The 23,792-nt window shown below is 36.3% G+C and overlaps 3 protein-coding genes across 3 annotated transcripts in view; all 3 read left to right on the plus strand.

Moving 5' to 3' along the window:
• The first annotated feature begins 1,894 nt into the window (after positions 1–1,894).
• Positions 1,895–12,927, plus strand: faah2a (fatty acid amide hydrolase 2a). The gene is made up of 11 exons (XM_081362557.1): positions 1,895–2,192; positions 3,280–3,362; positions 3,434–3,570; positions 3,644–3,853; positions 4,824–4,943; positions 5,116–5,251; positions 7,771–7,888; positions 7,978–8,097; positions 10,667–10,778; positions 10,982–11,170; positions 11,931–12,927. The coding sequence occupies exons 1-11, from the start codon at positions 2,007–2,009 to the stop codon at positions 12,116–12,118; spliced, it is 1,599 nt and encodes a 532-aa protein (XP_081218683.1). The 5' UTR covers positions 1,895–2,006; the 3' UTR covers positions 12,119–12,927.
• Positions 12,928–14,223: 1,296 nt separating this feature from the next.
• txna (thioredoxin a) lies at positions 14,224–18,261 on the plus strand. Its single transcript, XM_081360436.1, has 5 exons — positions 14,224–14,455; positions 15,839–15,943; positions 16,024–16,089; positions 17,690–17,755; positions 17,922–18,261. The coding sequence occupies exons 1-5, from the start codon at positions 14,432–14,434 to the stop codon at positions 17,985–17,987; spliced, it is 327 nt and encodes a 108-aa protein (XP_081216562.1). The 5' UTR covers positions 14,224–14,431; the 3' UTR covers positions 17,988–18,261.
• Positions 18,262–19,883: 1,622 nt separating this feature from the next.
• The window catches only part of LOC308688870 (von Willebrand factor A domain-containing protein 7-like), a gene marked incomplete at both ends in the record, with an annotated part of 52,319 nt that continues 48,410 nt past the window's right edge, over positions 19,884–23,792 (plus strand). The window contains 3 exons of the mRNA XM_081362310.1: positions 19,884–20,081; positions 20,393–20,686; positions 23,652–23,745. Coding sequence (XP_081218436.1) covers positions 19,884–20,081; positions 20,393–20,686; positions 23,652–23,745 — 586 coding nt within the window. The remainder of the gene's footprint in view (positions 20,082–20,392; positions 20,687–23,651; positions 23,746–23,792) is intronic.

Consider the following 23,792-nt stretch of genomic DNA (forward strand, 5'->3'; position numbering starts at 1 on the left):
GAATTTATGGGAACATTAGCAATCTCTTTCCTGCAGGCTATAGTTTACTTCCTCCCTGAGTGCGAAATGGATTTTTGTTCATCACAACAAAAAGACTGTTGTAATTCTAAATCATATGAAACAGAACAAAGAAACAAGGCGAGGAAAATAACACTGAGCCAATCCTGCTGAAAAATCCAGGATAAACCATCATGAATTCCATGTTAGTTCAAGGCTGGTTAGTTCTGATCTGGTGGACTGACATAGTCATATTGTTCTCAAGCAAGGGAAGGGAAGTGGCTTCATGAAAGTTAACTGAGGATAAAGCTGGAATTTTCTCGGTATTTATGACCTTACCGTTTAGAACGGTCAAATCTTATAGCTTATTACAAAGACATAAATCTAGCATAGCTGGTCACTAGCACAAGGTATGTTTTGCATGCTGGGACCTGCAGGAGAAGCAGGAGGAGCTGGGCTGGTGCGCCAGTTTTGCTTGAAAACAGGATGACTATGCTGGATCACCAACTAGACCAGCACTACCAGCTCTAACCAGCATAAACCAGCCTGGACCAACATGGAATTCATGCTGGAATTTTCAGCAGGGAAGTTCAAAGTCATAATCCGACCCTCCTTTCTCCCCCTTCTGGTTGGTTTGGAGGAAATCTTTCTGCATTCATGGTCTAAGCCACAAAGTTTCCCTGTTCTTTCTTCACACAGCTTAGTGTCTGGTGGTATTACTTGCTAAGGGACAGTCTCAACATGGTCCTAGAAGTTTCTCTAATGATTGCCACAGAGGCTTAGTGTCTGGCAGGCGGACATGGGCTTGCAAGGCTCCCAAACCTTGAAATATTTGTGTTTGGTGGTATTACTTGCTTATTTGGTGACCACAATACAACTACAATACATATACTCTCCACACAGAGTTCTGATCTCACCAACCATCATCATGTCCATCTGTGATTACATGAAGAAACGGAAAAGAAATGATACAGACTAAACTGTTACACAAGTGCCTAAAACTTTTCACAGGTAGCTTTGCAGGTATATTTCTTCAAGCGTCTTGGAGACGTTGCCGCAGTTCTTCTGGATTTAGCCTCTCTCAGTTTTTTCATGTAATCCTAGATGAACTTGATGATGGTGAGATCAGATCTCTGTGTGGATCATACCGGCTGTTGTCAGACTACTTGTGCATACAAAAATCTCACTTGATTATTACAATTAATGGCAAAAGGAATGTTTTGGAAATGTAAACTGATATTTCCAACTGAAACACTACTGAAAAATATATAAATAACTGGCTTAAAAACATTTTTTTGTGGGTGAAAATCCTTACTTTTCTTTTTGTATTGGTGTATCATTGCACATGTAACAAAGAAGATGTGCAGTTGTGGATCAGGAGACACACGTGCATTCATTGATATCTTTTCTCATTTGATTTATTTGGATTTTTGAGACTTTCTTTTCGTGGTTTTCAAGCATTTCACAACCCACACATAACCAATGAATAAGCCTTGTGCTAATTATTAATGTGTGCACAACTATATTAGACAAAAAAGAAAACATTTGTATTCACAAAAATAACTCTATTTGTACACCTGGCTGCACGTTCAATTATTTCAGAATTTTGCACACAAGTTGAAAGGCATTTGGCTGTGGATAGTAAAACATATCTGCAACATTTATCAAGTTCATGCATGTGTTCACTAATCATCCCATAATATTTTCCTGTTAATTTATTTTAATTTGAAAATAATTCAAAATATAAGATTCTGCATTGTGATATAGCCTACAGTATATGCTCAGCTAGAATAAACATAAGAAAATACATATAACAAATCAAACCATAAAATCTGTGAAGTGTGTCCAAACTTCTGACTGGTAATGTATGGCCTTTGTAACATTAGTCTCCGTGTATCCAAGTGCAAGGATTCAGTAACACCACTCTGCATGCAGAGGGCAGTAAAGAGTCAATTCCGTTTTCACTTTCAACCCAAGCTGCGTACTGGTGTCATCGCTGCTCATTGACGATGGCTTTAACCCGGTTCGAGCGGTTTTTAAGCCGACTGCTTCGAGCTGTGATGTGGATGTTATTCGCCGCTTTTAAGTTATTTGCACCTCAGCAACGGCATGGAGTTTCGCGACTCCCACCCATCACTAACCCACTTCTGCTGCTCTCAGCCATGCAGCTTGCACGAAAGATTCGTCGGAAGGAAGTAAGATGTAAATAAAAACTCCATAGGCTCTATATATTGATCATTATAATTAACAGCATGACCGTAATGACATGTTGATTACACTTTGAATGACGCTACGGTAAAGTCATCATTTCACAGTCACACCACTCAGGAGGAAAAGATGCGACGAGGTGAATTGCAATGAATGCTGGGAGTTGTAGTAACGTTAGTTTCTTAAAAACGTATTTTTTTTTTTTGTACCACACACAGTGTAGTTTATTAACATCACAGTTTGTTTTCTGATATCAGTTCAGCTATTTATGTAGGTAATCAGTGTGGGAACTTATTTACACATTAGAGGAGTCACGAGTTTTCAAGGCTGGTCAAAGGTCAGCAGCACTTATGAAGGGCTTAAGTATGCAATAAAAGTCTCCCATAGGTCTGTGTATCAAGACAGTTATTTTGTCTGAAAATCACATTTATTTTCAGTTTTTTTTTAATAATAATAATAATTCTAGTTTTAAAGGATACATGTATAATGTAGACGTTTTAAAATATAAGTTTGTGACTCATATATATTTAAAAACATATAGTACTTAAACTTTTTAATAAATAGGAAAAAAGTAATTTTTCAACACTTATTTAATTTTGACAAATGTTATTCTATACCATCACACATCATATTTGCACACAATATCAAAAAAAGCCTACCCATCATACCATCAAAGGATATATATATTTTTTTTTTCCAGGATATGCTTTGATGAAAAATATTTTGAAGTTTCATTTTTCAAGATTTCAAGTAATCAAAAAAGCCCCCCAATAACCCCAGACTGTTATATTACTCAAATGTATTATTGCTATATATTTATAATTTTTTTACAATTCCTTTTCTTTCTTGGAGAACAGACAGATATAACACAGTGTGCATATTTATCTATGCATTTAGCTACATTAATTATATTCACAATAGATCTGACCTAAGTTTTGAATCTGTGCATTTCTACTGAATGTTTGTCTTTCAGTTCGTTACTCACACACATTTTTGTATACATTTGTGTGCTGTAGTGACTTTAACTGCATTGTGCAATCCAAACACTTATTGATTTCCTTCAAATATCTCTAGGTAACAAGTGTTGAAGTGGTACAGGCCTACATTGACCGAATTCAGGAAGTCAACCCACTTATCAATGCCATGGTGAAGGACAGGTGAGGGAGTTCAAGGGCAAAATCATCCTACATTTCATTCTGACTCTGAACACACATTCTCATTTGTTCAGGTTTTCTGCAGCGCTTCAGGAAGCCGCACAGGTAGACAAACTAATAGAGGAGGAGACGGGAGGAGAGGATGTGTTGGAGGACAGGCTACCTCTACTTGGGGTACCCATCACTGTTAAAGAGGCCTTTGCTCTCCAAGGTATATTGTATAACTCTTCATTCCAGAATGGTAGATGTCTGTAGGGTGACACTTTCTGTTTTCTTCCTAACAGGCATGCCTAACTCGACAGGACTGTTGAGCAGACGGGATCTGGTTTCGGGGGCAGATGCCCCATCTGTTGCACTGTTGAAGAGGGCGGGAGCAATCCCACTGGGTGTAACTAACTGCAGTGAGCTCTGTATGTGGCTAGAGTCCCACAACCACCTCTATGGCATCACTAACAACCCCTATGACTTTGAGAGAATTGCAGGCGGCAGCTCAGGTCATTTTTATACACATCCTGACACTTTAACCATAGTAAAACTGCAGAAAAATCATACTTTTCAATTTTATATTTATTATACAATTGCAGACATTGTTGTTCATTTTTAGGCACATTTAGAAGTTTTGCATACAGTTTTTTTTTTACTGTTAAAGATACTCCCTGCATTATTTTATTGAAATAGAGATAAATAAATAAAAAGAAACCTAAAATTAAACATTAAAATAGAATTCAAATGTATTTAATTAAAACTCACCATTAAAAACATTTAAAATTAATAGTTTTTAAAACAAAAAAAATGTATATTCAATTCAAGTTTTTTTGTCTACCTCTTTTTGCTGCAAACATTAATTGTTTCAAAGCAGCTTTACAGAAAATGATTGTTTCAATAAATGCATGCACAAGTCAATAAACACTCACACAAGATAAAGAATCCAGTCATATTATTAGCCCAATAAAATGGCTTTAAAACCAGTAAAAGGTTAGGTCACCCAAAAATGAAAAATCTTTAATTACTCACCTTAATGTCGTTCCAAACCCGTAAGACTTTTGTTCATCTTCGAAATACAAATGATCTTTTTGATCAAATCCAAGAGCTTTCTGTATTCTCCATAGACCGCTACACAATCTTCACGTTGATGCTTTAAAAAGTTCATAAAGAGATAAACTAATCCAGATCACTTTACATTTACATTGAATAATTTAGCAGACGCTTTTATCCAAAGCGACTTACAAATGAGGAGAGCAATAGAAGCAATTAAACTAACAATAGGACAACAATGTGCAAGTGCTGGGACCCTTCCCAGTTAAGTCTAATGCAGTATACTTCATTTTTTTTATATATATACAGTATATATGTGTGTGTGTGTGTGTGTGTTTCATCCTCTCCACTAGGTGTCACTATAGGTCCAATATGACTGCCAGGGCAACATTTATGAAAATTAATTGTAGTTAATTCTGTCACTTGCAGGAGGTGAGGGCAGTATATTGGGTGCTGGTGCCTCTGTGATTGGAGTTGGGTCAGATATCGGGGGTAGTATCCGTATTCCCTGCTTTTTCAATGGCATCTTCGGACACAAGCCATCATTAGGTAAGAAGAGTGGGTGCAGTTGTGTGTGTGTGTTGGTAAGTAGAATAATGGTGACAGCCTACAGAGGGAGTATGTGGTTTCTGCTGTATATATACTTAATGTTGTAATTGTAGTAATGTTGATTAAGGCCATAAGGAAGGCAAACTACATTTGGTTTTCTCTGTACACAAAGGTATCGTAAGTAATGATGGACAGTATCCTCCCACCTCGGGACTGCAGATGGGATTTCTGTGTACAGGACCTATGTGCCGCTATGCAGAAGACCTGATTCCCATGCTAAGCATCATGGGAGGACCCAATGCAAACAAGTAATATAATATAATATTTACAAAATAATTAGATAGATATGGTCTTCACAGCAACACTGTGAGCAAATATGAACTTTGCAACATGACAAATATTTTTCTGTAGCATCTACATTATGATTCGAAAGTTAGGGGGTTTGCATGATTTTTTTAATCTTTTTAAAAGAAGTTTCTTATGCTCACCAAAGCTGCATTTATTTGGTAAAATTAAAAATATTATTACAATTTAAAATAACCATTTTCTGTTTAATACATTGTGAAATGTAATTTATCACTGTGATGGCAAGGCAGCCCTTACTCCGGTTTTAAGTGTCACATAATCCTTCAGAAATCATTCTAAAATGCTGATTGCTTCTTAGTAGCAATGTTGAAAAAAATCTTTGCTCCTCAATATTTTTGTGGAAATCCTATTTTCCAAGAGTCTTTGATGAATGGAAAGTTCAACAGAACAGCATTTATTTGAAATAGAAATCTTTTGAATGTCTTTACTGTCATGTTGGATCAATTTAAAGGGTTAGTTCACCCAAAAATGAAAATTCTGTCTGTAATTACTCACCCTCATGTTGTTCCAACCCCGTAAGACATTCGTTCATCTTCGGAACACAAATTAAGATATTTTTGATGAAATCTGAGAGCTGATCACTCCTCCACAGGCTTCTATGTGATTGAAACTTGCTGGCCCAGAAAAGTTATTAAAGAGATCGTTAATATAGTCCAAGTGACTCCAGTGGCTCAATCTTAAGTTTATCAAGCGACGAGAATACTTTTGTGCGCAAAAAACAAACAAAAATAACGACTTTATTCCACTATTCATTTCCTTCTCTCTGGGCCTTGTAGTGTTTAAGCGTAGCGCGTCTGTGTTGCACGTCACCACGCATCACACACATGACAAGCGTCGACCAATAGTGAGCCTACGTGTGACGTGCAACACAGACGCGCTACGCTTAAACACTACGTGAAAAGACTCGAGGCCCAGAGAGAAGGAAATGAATAGTGGAATAAAGTTGTTATTTTTGTTTGTTTTTTGCGCACAAAAGTATTCTCGTCGCTTGATAAACTTAAGATTGAGCCACTGGAGTCACTTGGACTATATTAACGATCTCTTTAATAACTTTTCTGGGCCAGCAAGTTTCAATCACATAGAAGCCTATGGAGGAGTGATCAGCTCTCAGATTTCATCAAAAATATCTTAATTTGTGTTCCGAAGATGAACGAAGGTCTTACGGGGTTGGAACAACATGAGGGTGAGTAATTACTGACAGAATTTTCATTTTTGGGTGAACTAACCCTTTAATTCATCCTTGCTGTTTAAAATTATTAATGGTACACTATGTAGCTTTTTTTGTTCAAACTGAACAAAATTGAAAGAATGAGTTTAATACATCATCAATCCTTCTTCCAGAATGTGTTTTTTTTCTTACCCTGATTCACTGTGGTAAGCCTATTATAGGTGTTTATATTTTAGACCCGATGGAATAGTTTTCGCAGGAAATTGCGTACATATGTCACTCGCCTGTGTGTGTTTTGTCATATCTGTGAATAGAGAAAGTTGCTCCAGCTACTTTGGATGTTTCTTAATACTGAAATTGATGCTTCCTCATTTCCTTGATGCTTCCTCCAGCCTATGACCCAGAAACTGATCAAAGTTAGCCATCTTGGAGGACATCTCAATTCTCTAATTTCACCATGAGGAACCAGGATTTCTTAACCAGTTTATTATCCCAATATACAAATAAGATTACCTTTGATTCTTCTGTCCTCATTTTCTTTCCTTGCATCCTTCCCTCGGATCCTACGGGGGAGAGGCGAGGAAAGGAGGTGAGGAGAGGAGAATGCACAAATTAGAAATGAGAAGCACCCTTTGACGCGTGTATGGTGTGGGAGTGGGTTAGTTGTCACAATGAGCGAGAATAGGCAGCTAAATCTCCAACCTTCGTGGAATCACTCATTTAAAAAAAACTCAGAACAGAGGAGAGTCTGCTGGCAAAAGAGAAATGCGATAGAGCTCGTAATAAAACAAGAATCAACATTGGCTTGGCTTTTCGGAGATGGCGAGAACTGAGGGATTTGAAATGTTGTAAAAGTGGCAACAGGCAAGTAAGGTGTTTTATTGAACAGATAAACTCCCATATGTGGCTCTCTTAACAGTTCATTGTAAAGTATTATCTATTGTGAAGTGTCATTTCATGATGGTTGTTATAGCGCTGTGCTGGAATTTATTTTCAAGGAACCATTAATACAGTCTATTAACGGTTATCTACGATAACGACTTCAGAGGGCCAAAAGTTACATTGTGTACCTTTAATTTTCTCCCAAAAAAACAACTTACTGACCTCAAACTTTTGAACGGTAGTGTATTTGCATTATAGTGTCATTGTTTTTTCCTTGAAGTGTATTCACTGCATGCATGGCTTTCATATTACTGTTTCGTCTTGATTATTTTCAATGGTTCAAATGGTTCAACCCCTATTACAAATGCATCCCAAATGAAAATTTGTCTCTGTCTGTTTCACTCTCTTTAGACTGTTTCTCTCTGATCAAGTAGATTTGAAAAAGCTGAGATTCTTCTCTGTTCCCCACAATGGGGGCTCTCATTTAGTCTCTCCAGTGGACGCACAGCTGCTTCAGGCACAGAAGATGGTACGTAGGTGTAGGTGTGTGTGTGTGTGTGTGTGTGTGTATGGGCTTCAGTCAATTGATATTTATCTCAAAATGAGCTTTATTTTTAGGTGGTCAGACGCTTAGAGGCAGACCTTGGGGTTAAGGTCCAAGAGCTGTTCATCCCACAGCTCAAATACTCCTTTCAGATCTGGGGAACTATGATGGCTTCACCTGGCAAGGATGGAAAGGTGTGTGTTTTTGGGCATTACAATTTTTATGTACATACAATGTTCATGCCCTTATTGTACATGGATTAAATGAATATATTGTATAAAATATTTCACTTACATTTTTTTAAAGATAGAAGTCAATTTCAGAAGATTGTTGACTATCATAAGATAACTTTCAATCTCTCACTGAGCAAAGGCTAACTTAAGCTCATTATTTTCATTCAGTTAAGTGCCCTTTTGATATTTTTGCTATTAATGAAGTTATAATTAGAGCAGAGCCTGTTTACACTTTTTATATACATGAGTGATTCTATAATTGGAGATACATTTTGCATTGCAAAAGGTTAAGAACTGTTCACTAACAGAAATTATTTCCAGTATCTTATTAAAAACATATTCAGTTTAATAATTCAGTGCTTGCCAAACACAAGTTACTTCCTTTTTTTACTTTTAACGGAAAAAACCCAGATTTCATTAGAGCAGTGTTTGTCAATTCTGTTACAGGTAACAGTTTGACGGTAACAGAATTGACTGTTTTAAACTCCTTAGCCAAAAACTTAATTTGTTAGCATAAATGCTAAGAGCACATGGCACTAATGAAATCATGATTAAAAGACTTGTAAACAACCCACAGTGTGATCAGTGATACATTCTGGTTCCTTTTGATATTGTGGTAACAATTTTGACGTTTTACAAAATAACTCTTGGTGTAAGAACTTTTTAGATTAAAATACTTTCTCAGAGAGAACACACATACCTTCTTCTTCTTCTTTTAGGTTTTATGGCAGTTGGCATCCAAAATTGTTGCATTACCGCCACCTACTCAATTGAATAGTTTTCCCAGTGCAATATATTTACAGTGACCACCCTAAAGTTCACTGCCCGTTCTGTATGTCATACTCAATTGTCTGAGATGGTATAAATTCTTTCCTCAGCGTATTATCTAGTTCTTCTCCTGATATGTCCACAATGTCCAAAAATCTTCTCGCCGCATCCAACACCATCTTGATCCTCTCTGATTTCCCTTTAATTTCCACAGCACAATTAACCACCATAGCAATAAATCCTAGAAATCGCTTCTTGTCCATGCCAATAACGTAATTCTGATCATCTCCCTTCTTTCCCGTCTCCTGTTCTGTTTGCACTACTGCTCGTTCCATTCTCTTAGTAGCTTCTGCATATGTTAGCCCTTCTTCTGCTCTGATTTTACTCACTTGTACCTGTTTGATTTTTTCAGGACATTGCGTTGACCCCGCATGGTGATTTCCCAAACAGTGAATGCATTTTACATGTTCCTCTTCACACTCCCCTCTTACACAAGTATTTTTCCCACATCTCCCACATCTCCTGACTCCTCTACACACTGCAGCCACATGTCCATACTCCTGACAGCAAAAACACCTTAACGGAGCTCTTTCATAAGCCCTCACCCTGTAGCATATCCTCTCTGGCAAATCTCCCACAAAAGTCAGACACACAGAAGTACTTTCTTCCCTTTCTCCTTGACGGAATCTTGTCAGTCTTCTGGCCTCACAAACTCCTTCAACAGCCCGAAACTCCTCGTCTTCCACTGACAGCGGTTCGCCACTTACTACTCCTTTCTTTTTGTATTCTGTCCCAAGTGGGAAGCATTTCACAACTCTGTACTCTGTATACAACTTAATCTTTAGAGCTTGTTCTCTCTGACGTCTTGACACGCAGTCAATAATAACCATCCCACTCCTTGTTATTTTAATGGACCGAACATCTCCTAGTTTCTTTCCAATGAATTTTCCAACCTCATGCGAGTCCTTAAAGATCCCGTCACTTCTTGTTACTGCTATCATTCCTACTTGATATCTCTCAACAGTTCTTCTTGTCTGGCTTCCGTCACTTGAAACACTGTTCTTTTTTCTTTTCCTGTTCTCAACTCCTCTTGTATCTTCTTCATTTCCCTCGCTCTCGTCTGACTCCATTTCCCACGCGTCTGCTTTCCAGACTGAACTCCGTAGCCGTTTATGATATGACTTCCGCTTTACATTCAAGAACCGCCCAGCCAACACACATACCTTTCAGTGCTTCAGATCTTATCAGTGAGGGAAAGTGACATCATTCCTGTATCTTACAGTTGTGGGAGATAATTCCACCAATTTAAAGGCAGAAAGTATAGTACAGTAACAGAATTGACACAAGATTTATGGACATGCATTTTTATAAGATAAAAGTTATTAACAATTTAATGTTGTAGAATTAGGAAAATTACTATTTAGGGCATTTATTACCAAAAAGAAAAGTAAAATAACATGTTTTGATTACACAATAATACTAATAAATACACTGACAATTCAGACAAGAAATTGTGATTTTCAGCTTGTGATCCATGACAATGAGTAACTAATGACTAAAGTAATTAAAAAATAACCATTTGAAAAAAGAAAAAAAATAATGTACCAAATGTACCTGCAATTATAGAATCACTCACATGTTTTCTTACAATACAAGCATATTCATTTTTATACTGTATTTGGGTTACTGCATAACATGAATGATGTTCTAGTTGTCAACGTAGTTTTTATCAGATGGCTGTGTCATTTTTTTCCCATCTCAGCCTCCCACCTCATTTTCGGAGCTAATGAGTAAAGGCGGGAAGAAGGTCTGGCCAGTCTGGGAGCTGTTCAAGTGGTTTCTGGGGTTTTCTTCTCACACTATAGCAGCAATAGGTGTGTGACAGCAAATAAGCTGGTGCACTTTTAACTTTGAATTCCTCTTTCGCTCCATGTCTCACAAATTCTGATGCAAATCAGTGCTAGCAAGTCTTCTTGTGATGAGTGTTCCCAAAAGTATCCAAAGACGTGTGTTTTTGAGACTATTTAGTGTATCTGAAGATGAATGCATAGTGTCCCTTTCTGTCTCTCTTTCTCAGGCCTGGCATTAGTTGAACTATTCCAGAGTTCCCATCCATCGTCATTCATTATACAGCAGAAGGAAAGTCTGCAGCAGGAGCTGGAGAAGTTACTAGGCACAGATGGAGTGCTGCTGTACCCCTCTCATCCACAGATTGCTCCAAAACACCACCACCCAGTTTTCACGCCCTTCAACTTCTCTTACACTGGTAAGTGTTGTTGGTTTTAATCTACTTATTAAGGCCGCGACACACCAAACCAACATCAAAGAACTAGCCACAACGAAAGCTAACTGTGGCGTCACCTCGCATGCGTCCGGGTTTAAAGCTGTGTTTGGCCATCTAGTAGGAACGTTCTACGCCTGTGTGAGTAGGTATAGGTGACAGTTGTCTATTTTCATAATTCAAAATGAGAAACCTTAACTAGAACTGTGGATATACAAACCGTGAACAAAGCAGCACTTTCTTACTATTTTGAATATGAGTAATGATGGTCACTTTCTTCATTCAGACAGCCATTTCGTTATGAAAATATTTGCATATTTGAATTCTTTGGTAAGATGATGTCAAATTAGAGCAGCCGAAATTGGGAGCTTTGTCCCGCATCCAGTAAGACGTAATCAGTGTCCCGCATTTCAGTTATGTCTGTATTATTTTATTTCTTCCCTTAAATTACAATACCACAATTAGAAATATAATAGTAAACTGCGATTGCAGTTTAAAAATCAATTTGCGCAGCTGCCATGTTCTTAAGTCGCTACTTAAGAACATTTATTTATTTATTTTATTTATTTTACATTTAAGTATAAAATGTGACTTTTACGTATACTAGCTTGTTATTCAGTTCATTATATTTAGCAGACTAAAAAAGCTGCCAACTGTGTTGACGATCGTCGGCTTGGTGTGTCGTGGCATTAATGGGCCACCTTCCCGGAGGGGTCTAGGCTCTAAGCAGTTCTATTCTCTGCAGGTATCTTTAATATCCTGGGTCTGCCAGTGACCCAGTGTCCATTAGGGCTGAGTGTGGAGGGTTTGCCCCTGGGCGTACAGATTGTGACAGGTAAATTACAGGACCGTCTCTCTTTGGCCACCGCCCTCTACCTGGAGAAAGCTTTTGGTGGCTGGAAGGAACCAGGCAAGACAACAGCCAAGCCTTAATCCATCTGATGCTTATATATCTGCAACAACTGGACCACATAACCAACCACACGTACTGTACCACATTTACAGCATGTCACTATCCAAAGCTTTGTTACGTTTGTTCTGCTTTCTAAGTGCAGAATTCATTTTACATTAACTGACATGTTTCAGAGGGCTGCATTTGTGTTTACCTTGATATATGAAAACTTTATTTTATTCATAATGAACCGGATGATTACATGAGACATTTAATAACTTTATAACTATGTGAGAAATACTGCAATTCATTACAGTACTTTTTTTTTTTTAATTTCATGCACTGAAAACAATGATGTTTGAACAAGCATTTGTGCTGTTCATTGTGTCCTCTAAACAAGCTTTTCAAGAGCAGGCTCTTTCTAATGACAAATCTGTTTTATGATTAGAATATGCCACAAGCAGGCTTTAGTGTTTTAGAAGGAAGAAGTTTTGTTGCACTCAAAGGATGTAAAGCAATCATTTTTACAAGTAAATAACACACTGGATCATTTTAAATGTTGGGCATTGGTGCACCTTTGTTTTCTTAGCTTTTATTACTCATATTTTGTTGTGGTTTCTCTGAAAAATCTGTTCAAACATTGCTGACGTATTAAATAAATTACCTAAAGCAGTAAGACTAAATAAAAATTACTCTTTTAATGTGATTTTTCCCACATATTGGGTGTAATATCTGTCTTCTTGGATAATATATATTTTAATATGGCTTTGGGGGTATGTGAATGTTGATTATGTGTTTAACATAAATTCTCAGATATGTCAAATGTGTCATCAACATCAAACATAATTTCAAAAGAAAATATAAATATAAATAAAAGAAAAACAACAGACGGCATGACATGCATTTATTGTTTTGTGAAATTCGGGGATCATGAATAAAGACAGATAAGGGTCAAAATCTGTTGGATATAAGGATATTTCACATAACTTTTTCTTTCTCTCTCCCATCAAAAATAAGTATATAACAATATTCAAAATCATTCAAATTCACCCATTAGATTGTGCAAATAAAACAAACTTTGCTGAAAAACATGTTGAATTTAAAACCACCACAATTGCTAATCAGACCACCTAAGATCTCATTATTAAACTATAACGTGATGTTCATGCCTCAGTCGAACGTTTAGGGCTATACAACCACACTCACATGACCTTAAAGCGGCTATAAGGCTTCCTTTCCAAATGATGGAGACATTGGCCAGACACCTGGAATCGGTGAATAGCTGCTAGAGGCAGTGTTTCGTATCTGTGGCAACATCGTACTCAAAGACTTCAAAGAGCAATTATTCCAGATCCTATTACAACACACTCATCACCATCATCTCATGCATTTTCATCAGTGTTCAAAGAAAATGATTAACATGTGATTGGATGGGATGGAACGAGACATCACAGAACAGGCAGAGTGAAGCTGAAGGCTGTTCTAAAGAGCAGAGAAAAAGGAACGGCACATGGCACTATATGAGAATAACATATATGTGGCCAATTTGTGTGGCCTCTGGTGACATTTTTTCGTTTTATATTATTTTTTCATTTACTCATTGCTTTACCATTCATTTTGATATTTAATGGACTGTTTTTAGCACACGTCATTCATCACCTGTGGTAGAGCTTGCATGAGTGTAAATAAAAATATTCATGATTTTCAGCATGCATTCTATGAACATATTTGCTGTTATCTTTCACAGTGCAAAGGGCCCCCAAAAAACAAGTTTATTAGATAAAATATCTGCACTGTTATAATCAGAAACCAAATAATGTAAATTCAACAAAAGTTATATTGCAATTCTAAAAAAATTGGCAGTTGACACTGGCTTAAAAAGTGTTATAGTATAAATGTACAATCACTGTAAAGTTAACAGTGATGTACAAAAATGTATGCAAATTTAAGTTTTATGATCATGCAAAGATATAAATTTTAATATCAATATAAAATAAGATTTGACTGCTTTGTTTGACCGTTTTAACTGCTTGAGATATCTGTCAAATTTAACGTGGATTTAACAACTTCTGTAAAATATCTCAAACATGTTGGGAGGAGGTTATTTGCAGAAGCTTATTTTAGCGAGAATGTCCAGTATACTCCCACATTACAGAGTCCCAATACAATGGTGCATTTCTAGCTTCTGTCCGCCAGCGAGAGCGGGTTTATGGGCAGGGCTTTTTGAATCAATCGATGCTGTAAAACTAGCAGCTACACGCTTATAAAGGCGGAGAGAGCAGACGGTCCATTTCTGGGCGAGCGTGCTGAGGAAGGTTTGTTTTCTGAGCTCGAGGCAGAAGTAAAGCGATAAAATGATCATCATCATTGAAGATCAGGTAAGCTTGATTCAACAGAGCTTCATTTAAAAATGAATTCGACCAAAAAATAAGCAAATTCACGCGGTATGATTAACGTTAGGGAGGACACGTTTTGCTGACTAACTGCACGAGAGCCTTTAGCTTCCCACCAAACCGATTTCAATTAAGTTTGTCGAAAATGTAACAGCCCTTTGTAAGACTTCACAAAGTATTACCAAAGGATCAAATTAAATATGCTAGCTCAGGTTGTTAAAAATATAGTTAACGTTACTTAGCCGGTTCTTACACCAGCTTATGTCGAACGTTAAGGTTACCTAGCCACAACAACAGTCGAAAGCTAAAAATGATAAAAGCCCCCCCAAATGCCACTCTCATATCACTGTCATATTCGCTTTCCACAACAGTTTTGTTGTAAAATTATGAACCAATGCACTTGAAATAACGTTACATAATTTTACGGCAGCTGGCAAGCCACTATGTTACACAACTTCCTGCTTATGACAACGCAATGTCGTCTCATCCTACCGTTAAAAAAAACGTGTTCTCATAAACGGTTTTTACTTGAGTAGCTGCTACGTTAACTAATATATCACACTTTGACTCCTGTATTTTTTTGTTTATTTCTGTGATCGCGGCCTGATGAGACGAAGCGCGCCATCAAATCACGTGGGTTGGACTCTTCCGAGTTTTTTTCTTTTTCTTTTTCTTTTTCTTTTTTTGATAATTTGCCGCAGTGAAAGAGGCAAGACGGTATACAAGGACTTCATTAACTGTCATCATGTTGACTTCCTCTTACTATTTGTTTGAATTTATGCAAAGGCACCATGTGGTTTAATTACGCCTGTTACTGATAAATAGCCTAATTTTAAGGTTACAAAATATTGACAGTGGTCTACCATTGTGGTTTCTGTATTGTAACTAGAGGGCATGTGGTCAGTATATACATGTACCAATTTAATTATAGCCTATACATGGCAAATGAGATGCACAAAATAGGCATTTAAGCATTATTAACTATATTCCTTTTAAATAACAGTTCTATAAACAAACAAATAATTAGTTGACAAATGTAGCCATTTAGTTTATTTCTTATCCACTAATGAAAATTTTGAAAGCAGACAAAGCATCAAGCTTTGTGCATCATCAAGCAATGCGCACAGACTAATAAAAGCTGGTCTGGAACAGCATGTGAGTGGAGTGGCTGGTTTCACTCCACAGTTTGGAATGATGTAAAGGCAGATAACAAGGTTCACGTAATCATGACTTTGTAATTTATTACAAACGTGTTGTTGCCTGTATAAAAATAAGGGTCCACCACAGTGACGTTGTCTTGTTTTTTAAAATAGCTCTTCATGGTATTGGTGACAGAATATGAAATCCAGCATTGACGTGTGTTCACAGGACGGCTTTGACAAAGCCCTGGCTGAGGCTGGTGATAAGCTTGTAGTGGTTGACTTTACAGCCACGTGGTGTGGGCCTTGTCAGAGCATTGCACCTTTTTACAAAGTAAGTAACCTTTGTTTTTTTGCATTTGAATCACTATGTTCATTGAGTTGTTGGAATTAACTTATCTGACTCTCTTGTAGGGTCTGTCTGAAAATCCTTCCTATGCTAATGTGGTCTTCCTCAAAGTGGACGTGGATGATGCACAGGTGAGTTTTCTACTGGAGCTGTAGTGTTAGGCTGTTAAATAATTAATGCCAACTCATGTCACATGATTTGCTGCACCAATACAAAACTGTATTATGCATCTGAAAACATAGTAGGACTACTTTACTTTGATAATTGGTCAAAAAATAAATCTGTTAAATCGGATTGTTGCATAGAACTGAATGAAGAATAATATATTGATATTAATATGTTTATATATATATATATATATAATATTTTAAATATCAGATTATTAAATTATTGTATTCAATTAAAGAATACAATTATACAAACAAAAATTTTAAAACAAGGAATTACATGTTTTAAATAAGTTTCGGTTTTGGTTTTTGGCCAATTGCATCAAGAATTTTCGGTTTAGGCCCAGAATTTTAATTTCGGTGCATCCCTATTTGAAACACAAATTAAGATATTTTTTAATTAAATGTGTGAGGTTTCGGTCCTTCTATTGAAAGTCTATTCACCCAAAACTCTGATGCTTCAAAACATTAATAAAAAAAAATTGTAACATAAATTCATATGAATCGTGCGGTTTAATCCAAGACTTCTGTTGTCAAGCTTCCCTTGACCTTATTTGACTTCCCTATGTATGTTTGCGGATCAATGTTTATTTGTGAATATAAGCCTAAATTAAATCTGTTCGATATATTAAGCAATCGTGTCTCTTCAGAAAACTTGGATTAAAGCGCTTGATTCATGTGGATTTCTTTTCAGATCTCTTTATGAACGTTTTGAAGTGGCAGAATTTGAGTGAAAAGTCAATAAAGAAACAGAAATCTCTCAGATTTAAAAAAAAAAAAATCTTCGTTTGTGTTCCGAATGAAAGTCTTATGGGTTTGGAATGACATGAAGTAGAGTAGGCCTGAAATAGCCATGTGTTTTATCCAAAGTTGCAAATTTGACCAAAATTGGAATTTTGCATTTGCTAATAAAGCACAGCTTCCATCCAGTGAGACAAAGAGGAGAAAATCGTCACTTCCTGATAAATTGCCAAATATCATTAAATGTAAGACTGTGAACGCAATAAACGCAGTCATGTTATCTTTTGTTCAGAGGTGGATGCCTGTTCTCTGGGAACGCAGTTGTGTAACGTGTATTTGTAGTCAGAATTCCTTGTAAAGCTTTTTCTTTCATGAATCGTATTGTTGATTCTACTGCAACCATAGTTGCTCAGTGTTTAGGCCCAAATCCATTTGGATAAAAGAAATGCTCTTGTCACCTAACCTTTTTTTTAATTTAAGTTTTCTTTTGTAACATAGTTGGGCAAATATTTGCTGTGTAGTTTTGTGTAAATTTGTGTAAAGTGTAAATTTCTGTGTAGGGAAGTACCTGTAACTGTCACATCGGCAAAAAAATAATTGCATCTATGTATTTTTTGCTGTTTTAATGCATGAAATACACCACTAGAGGGTAGCAGAATTAGAATAAAGTATGAAATGGTGTGGTTACATTTCAGTCGCACTTTTGTTTCTGCTTTCATTACTTGCTCTGAATGTGCCCCGCAAATCTCATTAGCTCAAAGCATTAGAATGAGAGCAATAAAAAGTCCTAAGCAATATAAAAGTGACACTCTGTGTTTTTCAGGATGTAGCCCAGTCCTGTGAGGTCAAATGTATGCCAACATTCCACTTCTACAAGAATGGGAAGAAGGTTAGTTCTGTTGTCTTTCCCAAGTGCTTCATAAAACTGTTAATTGAACTAATATTAGTCACATAACCGTAAAAAGTTACAGATATGTGTCTATGAATATGCATGTAATGTTTAATTTATTTCCAGTTATTGTTTGGATGATTTAATCGCTTGTTTTCTGTTGTAGCTGGATGATTTCTCGGGGTCCAACCAGGCTAAACTGGAAGAGATGGTGAACACATACAAAAACTAAGCCTGATTTGACATTCATAAATGTTTCCTGTGCAGCCCAAGCTCAAATTTCGCTTACAATAACTGCTCACTTGTTTTGTTATTCACCAAGGGAGTTAAATTTTCTAATCGTTTTACGATTTTAGTGGAATCTGCCTTACAAAATCTGTCAACCATTTCCATAATGAATGATTACCTCTGTATGTCTATGTGTTGACACGTAACTTAAATGTCTTTTTTTTTTTTTTTTTAATCAATAAACGCAATTATTAAATAAATAAAAATCTTATGGACAATGTTGTTTTTGTTCTTCAGAAGTTTTCAAATGAATCTTGCTGGGGAAGTGTATTTCTGCACCACTAGCTAGTTTATTGTCCCAGGCCATAATGTGATGGATGCCTGTTGTTTGCTTGTTCTATTCATGCCTTGTATTGTTAAAGGTTTCTCTAAAATCTTTGTCCAAAGTAATTTTTGAAGCTGCATAAATTGCTAGTGGCCTGCTTACAACATCAGCTCTAAGCTTTGTGTCTGCATGGTGATTACAATAATGCGATCCATAGCAGTTCATCTTTGTCTTCGCCAAGGAGATCTTATAAGCCAAGCATTTACATCCTGATAAACAGGTAAGACAGAGAGTGGCTGTGTGCGTAACTTGAACCAATCTTAACCCTAATCTCTAACTTGCATCAACCTTGGCCGTAATCAACCTTGATCTCTTCTCAAACGTTGTAGGAGTAGTTCCACCATTATTTTTTTTTTGCTTTATGAGTCTGTTGCAAAATATTGTTCATCAATAGCTTTTTCATATATAGATTATGGTGTAGCATCAAGTCAACAGTTTGCCCTACCTGTCATTTAGCAGTCACACTTTTGCTTTATTTCATACCAGACCATTTTGTATTCTTCATCTGGTTTTAGGCTTATTAAAAACATTCGTACAAGAGGCAGGCATCATTGGGCAAGCTTAGAGCATGTGCTATTACTTTTTATTTGTCCTCTCTCTAATTTAGCATCTTCTTGTTGCTGGAGGGCTTAAGTGAACCCCTGCTACCTCCAGTAGCATTTGTCAGTTTCCTTTATTGTGATAGTATGGGTTGATTCATTTTGTAATGACACATGAACGAGTAGTTTAAATATCACCCATGAATGCAGAAGGCAGAAAACTGATTGCAGAGTGATTATTCAATTAAAAACATTTGCTCAAATGCTTTAAAGGGATAGATCACCCAAAAATGAAAATTTTGTCATTTACTCTCCCTCAAGTTGTTCCAAACCTGTATGATTTCCTTTCTTCTGCTAAACACAAAAGAGGATATTTTAAAGAAGGTTGGTAATTAAACAGTTGCTGGTCCCCATTGACATCCATAGTATTTTTTTTTTTCCTACTATAAAAGTCAATGGGGTCCATCAGTCGTTTGGTTACCGACTTTCTTCAAAATATCTTCTTTTGTGTTCAGCAAAACACAAAAGAAGTGTTGTGTTCTGGATTTGAAAAAGCACTATCAACAGCTGTGGTTAACAAGGAAATAAATATTCTTTCTTACTGATTTTCTTAGTAACACACACACAAATATACAGTGAGGTATACACACAAACCTTATTTCCGTCACAAAATATGTGTGACGCTAACATTCATCATTTAAAGGTGTATAAATACACTGACAGAGGCTGTGCCTAAGTTACAGTATACACACAAAATCTACGAAAAGGTAATTCTCTATTTTTACTTTTTAATTCACAATTTTTCTCTAATTGAGTAGTAATATATCATATTTTATGAGGAAATTTGCAAGCTTAGAAATGTCCATATCTAAGCTAATTTATCTTATTTGTAATGTTTAGTGAAATTTCATCAAGATTTTCTTCACTGGTGAGAGAAGACTGAATTTTCCCACAGCACCTGTTATTGTGGACAGTAATGGTTTCGCTGGTTGTGGTGGCTGTATTTCTTCTCTGGGGGACCCTGTTTCAACCCCCCCAGGCAGCAGCATTCAAACCTCTTTTTCAGGATGGCTCTGTCACGCATCGAGAAATCACTCAGATGGCCATCCTCCGCAAAACAGCAGAAGTGTGCCGTGACATAGCCACTGCCCTGGGACGAGACTTTACACTGGCTGTAAGAAAAGAACATGAAAGTCAACCAACTCAATTGTTCCAAGAACCAGGAAGATATTAGCATTTTATAGTCACGCAAACTAAAAAAGAAAAAATTGGTCTCTGATTAACACTCCTTGAAGAGACTTTTTATGTTTTGTTTTACAACAGAATATTTTGTTTCATATACCTCAAATGTGAATTTTGAAACTGCTGTTTTTTGTTGTTGTTTTATTTAAATTGCTAAGTCTCAAGTTATGCTGCTTTGAAACCTGAATAGACAACTGAAGGTAATTTGAGTTATGTTTTTAATAATAATATTCTCACCTCCAGATAAACAACAGACTGACTGAATCTGCTGTCCAACAAGCCTGCGCAACATCTCCTGATTCATCTTCTGCCATCTCTTCTCTGGGTTTTTATTCAGCGATAACAGAGATTTATCTAAGCAATGCAGCCATAGATGTAGCGTTTTTTCTGAGTGCGGCTCGTCACATAGATAATGAGGCTTTCGGTGAGGGCCGGGACCTCATCACTAGTGGCCTGGCTGCAGTAAAGGCCAGTGTGCAGCAGGGGAGCTATATCTCTGGTCGAATCACACTGGGGGCTGTATGTCATACTCTACAGGTATGTTATTAATGGAGATTATAGGGAGGTTTGAATCTTTTTTTTTTTTTTTCATGCTGGCTTTATACCAGATATATATTTGCGTTACATCCATATCAAAAGTGACTTACATGCATATTAGGGTGGCCCTTAAGTGTACTAAATGTATTTTTTTTTCTCGGTTTTCTGCAGCATGACCCGCCAGAGTTGTTACATTTATGCTAAAAACACCCCAGAAAAAAAATGGGGCAAAAATATTAATATTTAGAGGTAGCTCAAGCACATCAAAGTTCGCTGTTTTTGTAGGCAATTCTACAAGTCAGCAAAATTCTTCATTCTAAAACGTTTAGCATTGAGCATTGTATTCAATATTATACAGAGTTTGCAGAATGCATCAAATCACATAGCCTATTACTTGATCACAGTTCAATGTGAGTACAATATTAATTATTTAACCAAATATATCTTACACAACATACATTTGAATAAATAATTGAACAAATTATTTTTGCAGCTTAGATCATTTCTATGAGGTGTCCAGAACAACATACTAAAAGTCCTAAGAAATCCTAGTTGAGGAAATATGTTAAATTCTCATCAATCTGAGATGTGTGCCAATAAGGCCAGGCAACAATGCATCCCAATTGGGCTATTTTTTCCTTTACTCCTATCAAAATGAAACTTTACACAATGTAAGTACCCATGAAGAGTAAAAAAAATTGTATTACACGTTTCTTTGAAAATGAATTTGAATATGCAAATGAGCAATATACTAATTGAATATGCCCAAAACACACCCTAATGGACTTATTTTTTCCTTTACTCCTACCACAATAAAACCTCACACAGTGAAAGTATACACGAAAAGTAAAATTTTTGTTTTACAAGTTTCTTTGAAAAATCTATTTTAAATATGCAAATGAGCTCAACACTAGGCCTAATTGACTTATGGACAAGAAACCATAAAGTCACAAGTAGAAAAAACAGGGGCCAAATACTAACACATTCATGTCCATTCAGTAAGTTAACCTACCGGTATGCATAAACACAATAAATTTGAAGTCACTTGCCACACTTACCTGGGTCACTTGCCACAAAAAGACTTATATTGACCTTAAGAATTGATTGCACAATCTTGCCTCCAGTTGCTTTCTAAACTTTACTAAACTAAACTTTTGCTTTCTAGATTTACAAATGATTATTATTGTTGGTAAGATTACAAGATTACAGGTAGAAGTCATTCTTACCAACTAAATGATTCACTCTCACACAGAAGACAGATGAAAAACCAGATAGACATACTTTCCAGACATTCCAGCTCTTTAAAATAATTATGCCAGACACCAAAACTGCTTCTCTTTTTGTAGTTAGCAAGTATTTCAGCCCGGGCGGGCCACACATCAGACTTCTACCGTTTGTAAAGTAGCTTTGCAGTGTTATGAGAAGCTAGCAACAGCAATATCTAGGTTAGTTAAAAAAAAAAACTAAAATAAAATAAAAAAACACCAAAAAGAAACCTCCCCTGTTGTTGCTACCTGTTGTTAATTGTACCCTGAAGACCATACCGGTGGGGGTTATACCCTTGGCAGGTACTACCAAGACAGGCAATTTTCAGGTTAGAGGCCAGTCTAAAAGCAGCATTGCCATCACCCATTGGCAGTAGGATGATTGGATGAAGATTGGGCCAATGTATTTGTCATACATATGAATGGTGTTTCTGCCTATATATGCAAATTAGGACATATTCAATAAGTGTGGCACTCATGTGCATATTCAAATTAATTTCAAAAGAAACTTGTAATACAAAAAAGTTACTTTTCATGTATACTTTTACTATGTAAAGTTTTATTGTGGTAGGAGTAAAGGAAAAAATTAAGCCTATTTAGGTGTATTTTGGGCATATGCGATTAGTGTATAGCTCATTTGCATATTAAAATAAATTTTCAAAGAAACTTGTAATACAAAAAAAATACTTTTCGTGGGTACTTTCATTGTGTAAAGTTTAATTTTGATAGGAGTAAAGGAAAAAAATAGCCCCATTGGGGTGTATTGTTGCCTGGCCTTATTGGCACACATCTCGGATTGATGAGAATTTAACATATTTCCTCAACTAGGATTTCTTAGGACTTAGTATGTTGTTCTGGACACCTCATAGAAATGATCTAAGCTGCAAAAAATTATTTTACAATTAGTCTGTCGTAAAATGCTACTTTGCCTGGACTAAGTTTGCACAGTTCAAAGTCAATAGTTTCTTAACACCACGCATTTCTGTGAAAGTGGCTTCGTTAGCCCGTTGTTAACACAATTTATGCTTCTGCAAGAAATGCATAGAATACGTTTTGTTCAAAATAGGTGTAAATTCAGAATTGCCATTAAATAAGCAAGTATGTAATTTAAATAGTTGAGATAAAATTAGGCAAGTGGAAATGCCATTTTCCTAGTTTGCACCTCGGTCATGAAACAATTAGCAATTAGATTTTTGTGCATGCTTGTTTCTAATTATGCATTTAAGATAACTATAAAGAATGCAGTAAAGGAGAAATGCGATTGTTTCTTGTAAAATACCTCTGTGTTTAAATCAGCGTTGTGGGCTTGGTCTATGTTGTATCATCAATCTCAATGGGACTTAAAATAAAATTAAGGTAAAATAAAAAAGAATAAAAAATTAAGCATTTTAAAATGGCTATTCAATTTCTTTTCCTTTTTCTTATTTTTGTTTTACTTAACTAAGAGTATTTGAACAATTTTGGACACTTGTTTGTTTGAATGAAAATATTTGTATTTTAATGCATAGAAAGCAAAGTTTAACCAAGTAACATCTGCAAACATGACAGAACTTTTTCAGTCCATACAGGTTTAGTTTAACCACCGCAAATGAACTGTATGCCATGTTCCACTATGTTTGACAACCACTAAGTGTTAAACATACTTTTAGAACTTTGGACAGTATTATTTGTAATATTTGATTTGCAATGTTTGTGTGCAGGATTTCTATAGCCACAGTAACTGGGTGGAACTGGGAAGCACTGCTCCTTTCAGCCCCCTGATCAGACGTGAGCTTCCTCTCAACAATCTAGCAGGTATGACAAAATACAATTACCCTCATTCTACAATTTCCAGAGTGTTT

The sequence above is a fragment of the Scardinius erythrophthalmus genome (genome assembly GCF_964197995.2).
Source record: "Scardinius erythrophthalmus genome assembly, chromosome: 3".
In the NCBI taxonomy this organism is placed as follows: domain Eukaryota; kingdom Metazoa; phylum Chordata; class Actinopteri; order Cypriniformes; family Leuciscidae; genus Scardinius; species Scardinius erythrophthalmus.

Excerpts from the sequence above, each read along its gene's own strand:
- txna (XM_081360436.1), top strand. The coding sequence starts at position 14,432 with ATGATCATCATCATTGAAGATCAG. Across the intron at positions 14,456-15,838 it reads TCATCATCATTGAAGATCAG|GACGGCTTTGACAAAGCCCT; the intron begins GTAAGCTTGATT and ends GTGTGTTCACAG. Across the intron at positions 15,944-16,023 it reads GCATTGCACCTTTTTACAAA|GGTCTGTCTGAAAATCCTTC; the intron begins GTAAGTAACCTT and ends ACTCTCTTGTAG.
- faah2a (XM_081362557.1), top strand. The coding sequence starts at position 2,007 with ATGGCTTTAACCCGGTTCGAGCGGTTTTTAAGCCGACTGCTTCGAGCT. Across the intron at positions 3,854-4,823 it reads AATTGCAGGCGGCAGCTCAG|GAGGTGAGGGCAGTATATTG; the intron begins GTCATTTTTATA and ends TGTCACTTGCAG. Across the intron at positions 11,171-11,930 it reads CTTCAACTTCTCTTACACTG|GTATCTTTAATATCCTGGGT; the intron begins GTAAGTGTTGTT and ends TATTCTCTGCAG.